Below are 10,288 nucleotides of genomic sequence, written 5' to 3'. Positions count from 1 at the left end.
TAATATGGTGATGAGCTCTTAGGCTGGTGTGGGGACAGGGGCTGAGGAGCCCTGGACATTGTGGGGAGGGAGGGGAAGAAGGCTCTGGGAGCCTGGGGGAGAGGTGCAGGAGGTGGGAGGATTCCAGTCTTATGGAGCTGTACTGGCCGCAGAAGGTTACCCATCTCTCCTGCCAATTTTGGAAACATATTTAGACAGGACCAGGTGGAGCCAAGGGGTGCCAATCTCAGGGGCAGCTCAGGTTGCCTCCCCGCCCCCTGCTCCTATTCCTCCTCCTGACCCTTTTTCTCTTGGCTCTGTTGACAGTGTCTCCAAGACCCAGCAGTGTCCTCTGTCCACTGCCCTACCCCACCCCCACTGTGAGCCACTCACTCAGGATTCAGGATCTGGGGGGCCCTCCCTACCCCAGCAAACCTCTTTTGAACCAGGAGAGACAACCCAGATCTCATTACCTCCATGTGTGCTGCAGACAGGATGCGGGGCAGAACTGTGCTGGTGCTGCTGTCACTGCTGGTGTTAGGGACTCCAGAGTCAGGGGTGCAGGGGGAGGATGGGTTGGACTTCCCTGAGTACGATGGTGTGGACCGTGTGGTCAATGTCAACGCAAAGAACTACAAGAATGTGTTCAAGAAGTACGAGGTGCTGGCACTTCTCTACCATGAGCCCCCGGAGGACGACAAGGCCTCACAAAGACAATTTGAGATGGAGGAGCTGATCCTGGAGGTAAGTGCCGGGATCTACAGGCCTGCAGAGTGCACCCAGCCCCTCACTATGACTCCCCCATCCTATAACCCCACGGAGACCTTTGAGGGTGGGGCTGGGGCCAGGGACAGTGTGGCAGGTCGCTCTTATCTTGACCAACAGGACCCAAGTGGCATGTGGCCTCAGTCAAATGAGAAACTGAGACTTGAGGACCACTATAGTTAGGCAATTTTAGGAGAGGAGGGACTGAAAGGAATGTCTCCTCCATGCTATAGGAGGCTGGTAATACTAGGTTTGGCTAGGACTGGGGATCTTTGGAAGGGAGACAAAAAAGGAAAAGAGAGATTCTTCAGGGGAAGGGGAGGAAGTACAGTGCTAAGGACTGTATCCCTCATCCACTTTCTTAGCCAGAACATGCCCCTTCTCTATACACTTTAGGAGTAGCATCCCAAAGAGATCTAAACTGAGTGTAAGTTTAAATGTTATTAACATTTTGGATATAATTCATTTCATGGCTAAATATTTACTAGAGACCACCATGCCTCCCATAGGTCTTTTAGTCCTTCTTTCTTCCTCTCCTCCCTTACTCCCCATCTGCCCCTATTAGATCAAGCTGGATATTCTGATTAGAAAATTTTTGTGGCTGGAGGAGCTCCAGAATGTCTTCCCCAGCTTCTCTTTTTAGAAATATTCTCCTCACCTCTAAGCTGACTTCAGGCCCAGAGGGGAGAGGAGCTATTATAACAAGAAAAAGCACCTGTGTGGGGGGATGATCAGGAGATATAGTCACAAACACTCCTCCAGGAGTCAGCATGTGGTAGCGGCAACTTGTCTAAGCTTCAGCAGTCCCTTCTCTATCTTGGCAATGCAGACAGGCCTCAGCTTAACCAGAGCTTGGAGTATTTCACGGCAAGATACCAAGACCACAGGTTCTCATTTCTGTGTGCCCCTGCCAGGTGCTGGAACGTGCCATCTGATTAATAAGCTGAGTATTTTTATCCTGAGTGCTCAGCATCCATGGCCATCTACCTGCCAACTGCCTCCCTTCCAGTCCTCCTGAGACTCCAGGAGCCAAGTCTGTGTTAGGTGGGGTTAAAGCCACAAGCTATGCCCAAGGCACAGCACATCAGCACTGAGTGCCCAGCTGGCAGGCTGATGGGCAGGTACCTGGGGAATACCTGTCCTCAGTCTCAGGACAGGCTGAAGTAGACAGTGAAGGGGAAAATTCACCTGCATGAGGAGAGCCCGGCCCGTTTCTTCTCTGGTCTCTGGCTCTCTTCCTCTGAGGGTTACAAGTGCTGGCCACAGAGACCTCTACTCTCAGCTTTCAGGCGTTCCCCATTTATCTGCAAGGTGACCAGGCCCCCGCCCCACCCACCTACTACTCTCCTGCTCTCCAAAATTTTTCCCATTGTGGGTCACTTTTGAGAATCCCAGAGATGTCACCCCATACTGGGCATGGCCTTTGATAAAGACAGAGTGCATGGGCTCAGCCCCGAGCAAGGGAAAGGCTTCAGTCTCTCTAAAACCAGACTCCTAAGCATTCCTGAGGAAACAGGAGTATCATGCATAGTGTTTCAAAGTTCAACATAATAAGCACATTGCAAACAAGCAGCAAAAGTTCAGAAATTAAAACTGAGCTAAAGAAAAAAAGGGTGGGGTTTTAGGGAAAGTAACAATATCCTGGATCCTTGCACAGCATAAATGTAAACTCTTCAATTCCCTGCGCCCCAAATGACCCAACTTGGAAGCATGAGATGGGGAATATGGGTTATAAAAATTACAGGGACTGACTTTAATCTTCCCTGCAGTTAGCAGCCCAAGTCCTCGAAGACAAAGGTGTTGGCTTTGGTATGGTGGACTCTGAGAAGGATGCAGCTGTAGCCAAGAAACTAGGTAAGGGTGGGTTGGGAACACAAGGAGGGGAAGGTGGCTTGTGAGACTGGACCAGAAGCCCTTATGTAGGCTAGGAACTCTACCCTGCCTCTTCTGAAAGGAGGAGAAGTTACAGAATTTGAAAGGGATATGGCTGAGAGTCCTGGCCTCTTTTGTTCCTTGTACAGACACATGCTCAAATCCCAGAAAGGGGTGGACGTGGCCTTCTTTAAATGTTTTTCAGATAACTAAAAGACAGGGCTAAGTGCTGGGGAGACAAGGGAGCTCAGGTCTCAGGTGGAACTGAAGAGACCTCAGCAAATGTCCTTCTCACCCCTCCCTCTCCAGAACCATGGCTAGGTATTACAGCACCAGCCACCAGGGGGCAAAACAGCCTGAGACTGGACAAGAGATGTGAATGGGGTGGGGTGGTCAGTGATGAAGTCATCTGGTCAGTAACCCTTTAACAAAGGGTTAAAGGGCTGAACTGGCAACTGGCTACTGGAGTCCTCAGAGTAGGTAACATGAATATCTCTCTAGTATGGCAAACAGAGAAAGGGAGATATCTTGCTAGAGTCTAACTTCCTATATCCCCCTCTATACCCCAACCTCATCCCATCTCCCTGGAGAGCACCTTGGGCCAGGCTAGCTACCCAAGGTAAATCAAGGGATAGACACCAGGGGTGTAGGGCTAAAGGGCAGTGGAGGCAAGTGAGGCTGGGGAAGAGGGGAGGGGATGGGGTCCAGTGGGACTATGGAATGGGGCCATGGCCCTGGGTTTAAACCCATGGCTCTGTGGGAAGGTTGGGATCATGGCTCATCTCAGGCCCACTCCCTAGGACTAACTGAAGAGGACAGCATCTATGTGTTCAAGGGAGATGAAGTCATTGAGTATGATGGCGAGCTTTCTGCTGACACCCTGGTGGAGTTTTTGCTTGATGTGAGGATTCATTACCCTGGACCCAATGGCCTTATTTTAAGACTTTATGCCCATCTCAAGCCAACCCCAACCTTACACACACACACACACCAGACAGCCCCTTCTTCCTGTTTCCAAGCCTTCTTCTCCCTTATCCTTCTCCCTGCTTCCACCAGTGAGAACAGAAACTCTCTTCCTTCAATGTCGCTGTTCTTCCAGGTCCTAGAGGACCCTGTGGAATTCATTGAGGGTGAACGAGAACTGCAGGCATTTGAGAACATCGAGGATGAGAACAAACTTATTGGCTACTTCAAGAACAAAGACTCAGAGCGTGGGTAAACCTCAGACTCCATGGTTCCTTTCCTTGGTTCCCTCCAATTAATCCACTTCATGACCCCTCTAACTCCTCTTGCTATAATCAGCTCCATCAACTGCTCTGACCTCTGAGGGTTCCCAGGACACCTTCAGCATTCCACCTCCCTCCACCCCATGTTTTAACCACTCTCAGAGGGCTAGAGGGTGTGGGTCTCAGAATGAACCCTACCTTGCCAAAGAACTGGGGAGACAAAGGGGAAAGGGCTCCCTGGTACACCCTGCTGTCCCAGAGACTGACCCTGCATCTCCCTTCAGATTACAAAGCCTACGAGGACGCCGCAGAAGAGTTCCATCCGTACATCCCCTTCTTCGCCACCTTCGACAGCAAGGTTCTCCACCCCAGAACATATTGTGTCTTCCTTACCCTCCTCAGCAGCTCTCCAACCCCTCTCCCAGAATCTATGGGGACCTGTTCCCTCCCTACATACCACACTTCCCACCTCCACCTCAGGCTTCCACATTCTAAAACCCCAAAGATTTTAGATTATCTAACCCTCTCCTCTCATGTCCAACCAAAGCCCAGAAAAGTGAAGACACTTGTCCAATGCCACAGTTGCAGCGATGAAGCCCCACGAGTCTGACTCCCTTCCTCATACCTGTCCCTCCATAATACTGCTTCTCACCATGATACCACATACCCCGTTCCACCTCCACTACCAAAGGTGGCAAAGAAGCTGACCCTGAAGCTGAACGAGATTGATTTCTATGAAGCTTTCATGGACGAGCCTGTGACCATTCCAGACAAGCCCAACAGTGAAGAGGAGATTGTCAACTTTGTGGAGGAGCATAAGAGGTAGGGGCAGGGGCAAACCTCTGAGCAGAGCTGGAACTCCTGTGTGTGACATGGGCTGGGGAAAGCTCAGCCAACCAGGAGGCTGCTCTCGCTTTGAGATAATCCACTTCTGCATGTCAGTGCTAATGATACACTGACCCCCTTTCCACAATATTTTTTGCTCTAACCAGCCCTCAGTCCTTACACATGGAAGGTTCTCCATAAATATGTACTGTGGATTGTGATGAGTGTTGAGGGCCTGTGGTCTGCCAGGAACTAAGAGGTGCCTTCTATCTCTGTTATTGCATTTAATCCTTCGAACAACCTCAAGTAACCCTGGCTGGTGTGGCTCAGTGGATAGAGTGCCAGCCTGCGATCCAAAGGGTTGCTGGTTCAATTCCCACTCAGGGAACATGCCTGGGTTTCAGGTCAGGTCCCAAGTAGGGGGCGTTTAAGAGGCAACCACACATTGATGTTTCCCTCTCTTTCCTCCTCCTTTCCTCTCTCTATAAATAAATAAATAATAGGTTCCACAGTCACTAAGTTTCAGAACTAGATTCCAACCCAGATCTGGCCTGTGATCTTTCTCATACATTACCCTACACCTGTAGTTCTCAACAGGGTGGAGGGATTGGTGAAGTAGGGGAAGAATTTTGCCCTCCAGGGGATATTTGGCAATGTCTGGAGAGATTTTTGGTTGGGGGGAAGGCTGCTAGTATTTATTGGGTTGAGGCCAAGGATGTTGCTAAACATCCAACAGTGACAGAACAACCCCCACAACAAGTTTACCTGGCTCCAAATGTCAGTAGTGCTGAGGTTGAGAAACCCTGCCCTAAACTCACACATAGTTCTTTTCTTTCACAGTACTTTACAGCTGGAAATACATTTTCATCAGTATAAACACTCCTCTCTCTCTCTCTCTAGGTTATGGTCCCCTTCATCAGGGCAGGAATGTGTTTGCTTTGTTTAACTTTATCTACACAGTGGCTAGCACAGGGCTTAGAACATCTCAAGACACCCAATTTTATTAAATGAATGAATGAATACATGCATGCATGCATGAATGAATGAACAAACGAATGAATACTCAGATGCCTGTTTTTTATCTTTGTCCCAAAAGTCTCTCTAGCAGTCAGTCCCTTTGCCCACCACCCTCCATTCTCTCACCTGTTTAAACCATGCAATGATCTGGGTCTGGTGCCAGAGCTTAGACTCTGCCAGATGGCTTTGTTCTGAGCTACACGCTGTCTGTACCCTAGGTATGACCCAGAGGCAGCCTCTATTATGGGGGCCCTTGTGGGGGAGGGTGCCATTCTCAAACACTGAGCAGTGACTCTTGTCTGTTCTAGATCAACCCTAAGGAAACTGAAGCCTGAGAGTATGTATGAGACCTGGGTGAGTACCCTAGACAGGGCTAGGTCCTGGGGGAGTATAGGTGGCTACAGAGTCAAGTCCTGGAAACATCCCACCCTGCTGTTCCTCATGACTCACTTGTAGGAAAGACAATGGGCTGGGAAGGTTGGTTTTTTTGTTCTTAAGAACGTATCACTATAAATCAAAGAAGATGCCAAGGGAGGAATGACAAATTCTGGGGCTGGGGGAAGTATGGGGCTCTGGAGCTGAACAGGACTGTCACTTGGAAAGGGTCATCACCACAAGACTATACCTGACCCAGAAGCTGAATTTTCATAGAAGTCACATTCAAGGAAGATCTAGGATATGTTCTGGGCTCTCAGGCTTCAGGGAGTATAGCTGAGGTCCTCCTCTTTCTCCCACAACAGGAGGACGATCTGAATGGAATCCACATTGTGGCCTTTGCAGAGGAAGCTGATCCTGGTGAGGGAGGAATACTGGGTTGGATGGTGGGGATTGGTGAAACGGGGAGACAAGGGTGTTTTTCAGAGTATAGGCTTCACTTGGGAGTCATTCCTGGGAGAGTGCTAGTGGCCTAGGGCTAGACATGTAGAGTTGTGGGAGGCAAGGAAAGAGATCTGGACTCTGGACCTCACACTTCTCACTTGTGTTCCCTCCAAGATGGTTATGAGTTCTTAGAGACTCTCAAGGCTGTGGCCCAAGATAACACTGAAAACCCTGATCTTAGCATCATTTGGATTGACCCTGATGACTTCCCCCTGGTAAGAGGCACCACTCAGGCACAGCTCTCCTAAGGTAGGGCCTAGACTGTGGCACGTTCTGAGGGGAGCTTGTTTCAGAGTTCCTATCCCATCTCCTAGCTGGGCTCCAGGAAATCATGCCTGCTGCATGCGGAAGGGCACCATAGGCATGGAGAAAGCCCAAGAAAGGGGAGCAGAATTGGAAGTGAATCACATGGGACATCACCTACATGACTCCCGGAGCAGATGCAAGGCAGGGAACTGTGCTCAGGGTTGACTTCTAGAGAAAACCAGAGTTTTGAGGAGCAGATGGATACATTAACCCTGCACGTGGATGTACACAATCATAGAATCAAAGCACAGATTCCCTGTCTCAGGGGATGGCTTTATTCCCAGCTTAATCCCCAACACCCAGCACTCATTGTTGAAAGGCTAACAATAAACAAACAAATGTAAGGAAATTGGCAATTACCAGGTATAACTACCTTAGTTTAGAGATGTAGAAACTGAGGGACAGGGAGGAGTGACTTGCTCAGAGCCACAGGGTCTCTCAGTAGCAGAGCCAGAATCAGAACAGGGGTTTCCTCTCTAGTTCTTGGAAAGGAGGAGTCAATATGCCTATTGGTCCTCCTGACACTTTCCCTTAGGGATTTCTGCCCGATAACTGCTTAGCTTTCTACCTATTCCCTCAGGCCCTGCAGCTGAACCATCCCCCACCTGTCATGGGTTCATAGTGTCCTCTACTCCTATGCTGCCTTTCACACCCTCCTGGAGTCATGTGTTCCTCAACTCCATTAAATTGTCCCATGTGGTCTCTCCACAGCTGGTTCCATACTGGGAGAAGACGTTTGATATCGACCTGTCAGCCCCCCAAATAGGTGTCGTCAATGTTACTGATGTAAGTTTCCTTCCCTCACCCCTCACCCCCATTGATCCCCAACTCTGCTTCCCAGAGAAGCTGGCTCTCCTCTGTTCTGCTAAGGCAGAGTTGAGTCCTTCCCAGAAGAATCAAACATGCCCAGTCTAATGGCTGGATAGAGGGAGAGATTCATGTTAGAACTGGTTGCTCATTCTTCAAGGCCCAGTTCAAATATCCTCTTCTCCATGAAGTTTTTCCAGATCTCCCACTTGGAATTATTTTTTCATTCGCACTCTCAGAGCTCATTTAGCATTGAGAAGATGACTTTCATATGGCTATTTATGTACCGTGTGTGTGTCTCTTCCAGTAGACTTTGAGCTTTTTCAGGGCAGAAATAATCTCATTTACATGATAGATGCTTTGAAATTGATTGTTGAGTTGAATTGAATAATCCACAGTCTTGGCTTTCATATAATTCTCAGTCTAACTAGGGAGGCAGGCATTCCATTAACTACCAGGCCAGATCTGATAAACTCTATAAAAAAGATACAAATAAAATGCTAGGAAGACACAGAAATTAGTAATTTCTGCTTGAGAGAACCAGAGAAGGGTTTAAAAGGAATGGCTTTCAAAGCGGAGACTGTAGAATGCAGAGGGAGTTCTATGAGGTGAAAATTATGAGAAGTCATTTCCAAACTAATGGAAAAGTTGGTGCAAAAGGTCAAAAGTAGGAAAATAAATATTCGGATTGGAAAAAGGCAAGTCGTTTTTTTATGGCTTGAGAATCTAGAGATCTCTGAGGATGGTGCTGGAAAAGCAGGTTATAAAAAGCCTTGAATGCTGAAGAGTTTCTGACTTTATTCTTTAGGCCATGAAAAGCCACCAGTGGTTTCGCATCAAGGGCATGATCGAGAGGTCTGTTTTAGGAAGCTCAGAAAGACAAGGGCATGCCAGAAAGAGTGCAGGCCGAAGGCCTAGTTGCCCATTCAGCCATTCTTTCTACTCCTACTGTCACTGTTCTAACCTAGATCTTCTCTGGCAACTGACAGATGAAAGGATGGGACAGAGGACATAGGGAAAACTGTCCAGAGTCCATTGAGTGGGACAACAGATCCAAAGACCTAAGTTGGGCTTAGCTGCAGTACTTTGTCTGTGCTGTGTCCTAGGCTGACAGCATATGGATGGAGATGGATAACGAGGAGGACCTACCTTCTGCTGAGGAGCTGGAGGACTGGCTACAGGATGTGCTGGAGGGTGAGATCAACACAGAGGATGATGATGATGATGATGATGACGACGATGACGATGATGATTAGTTGCTATGCCAACCATCTCTCTGCTCCGCCAGCTCAGACTCCTTCCTTCCTTCCCTGAGCTCCTCCAGAGACACTAGGTCATTTTTTGCCTTTGGGTCCTTTGGGGTCTATATGCTTAGGTCTGCGACCCTGGCCCTCTCACCTGATGGGGGAAGGAGTTACTTTCCCTACACAACAGCCCAGCTATTTCATCTGACTTCTGTTTCTTGTCCCACAATGTCCCTGTATCTATTATTTTTTTCTTCCATTACTCCCTAAACCCTTTCTTGTGGTTTTCCTCTTGCCATATGTCTGGGTCCCCATCTATCTTCTGTTCCCAGAACCTGTGTACACCCTTCCCCTACTCTCTCAAATCCTAGATCCTTGTGACTTCCTCTCCCTGTGTTTGGGACTGTATCTCTGCAATCTCTTGTTAATGTATTTGGGTCAAACCAAGGCTTCAATAAAAGATCTGGGACAGCTGAGCAAGTGTCTTGTTGGTGAGGTCTCACCCCTATGGCAGGAGGGAATCAGCCAGAGCGGTGGGGTAGGTGTGAGTGCCTTGTGAGGGGCTGTGATAGATGATAGGTGGGGAGTTGGGGCTCACTTCAGGCAGTTATCCCAGAGAAGCTTGGATTATTTATCTGCTGCAAGTTGACAAGCCTTTTCTGAACACATGGTGCTTGTCCAGCACCGCTGTTAAGCTCTAGGAGAACAGTGAGTGCCGGGCCTGTCCCTGCTCTTGAGCTGATTAGACTCACTGGGAAGTACACAAGCACACTAAACAATTGAAGAAAAATACACAGCAGTATGTAATTAAGTGATTATGTGTTGCTTGATAGCACCCTCCCTGTAGCTCTCATTTGAATGTCAAAACTGAGCCCAAATAATACTTCCTTGGTGAGGTTTTTCCAGAGGTGGCCCGCTCTGCAGTTCCCTCCTCTGGGTTCACACTGCACCTTCTCTATATATCTCTGTTCTAGTATTGAGCATATTCTATCCTAGCTCTTCATTTACATGTCTGTGTGCCCCACTAGATCGCATGCTCCTTGAAGGCAGGAACCCAGGCCTTTTCTCTGTGTCCACAGGACCTGGCACACAAAAAGGAGTGCTTGATAAATGTTGGTTAAAAGAAGGAACAAATGAATAGAATCGGCTCAGAAGAGAGAGATGAGAGTGGGCACTAATGGCTTCATAAAGGAAGTAAATAGTTTTCTAGGCCTTAAATAAATAATGAGATTTTGACAAGAGGCAAAGGAGTTGGGGAGGGAACATTTCAGCCAGTGGGAATGTCTAAAGCACCAGAAGATGTGTGTCCTTTTGGAGACACAGAGGAGACCAGAAGACAAAAAAGAGAAACTTAAGTGGAGGCTGTGA

At 48.4% G+C, this 10,288-nt stretch overlaps 1 protein-coding gene across 1 annotated transcript; it reads left to right on the top strand.

Moving 5' to 3' along the window:
* Positions 1 to 295: 295 nt before the first annotated feature.
* CASQ1 (calsequestrin 1) lies at positions 296 to 9,396 on the top strand. Its single transcript, XM_024571316.3, has 11 exons — positions 296 to 723; positions 2,514 to 2,598; positions 3,417 to 3,517; positions 3,716 to 3,827; positions 4,127 to 4,200; positions 4,534 to 4,664; positions 5,993 to 6,038; positions 6,425 to 6,479; positions 6,678 to 6,778; positions 7,581 to 7,655; positions 8,783 to 9,396. Exons 1-11 carry the CDS (start codon positions 457 to 459, stop codon positions 8,930 to 8,932), a joined length of 1,197 nt encoding a protein of 398 aa, XP_024427084.1. The 5' UTR covers positions 296 to 456; the 3' UTR covers positions 8,933 to 9,396.
* The last annotated feature ends 892 nt before the right edge of the window (positions 9,397 to 10,288 follow it).

This window comes from Desmodus rotundus, chromosome 12 (genome assembly GCF_022682495.2).
Source record: "Desmodus rotundus isolate HL8 chromosome 12, HLdesRot8A.1, whole genome shotgun sequence".
Taxonomy (NCBI): domain Eukaryota; kingdom Metazoa; phylum Chordata; class Mammalia; order Chiroptera; family Phyllostomidae; genus Desmodus; species Desmodus rotundus.
Note: the sequence above shows the minus strand (reverse complement) of the source record. Positions and strands in the feature narration are given on the sequence as shown.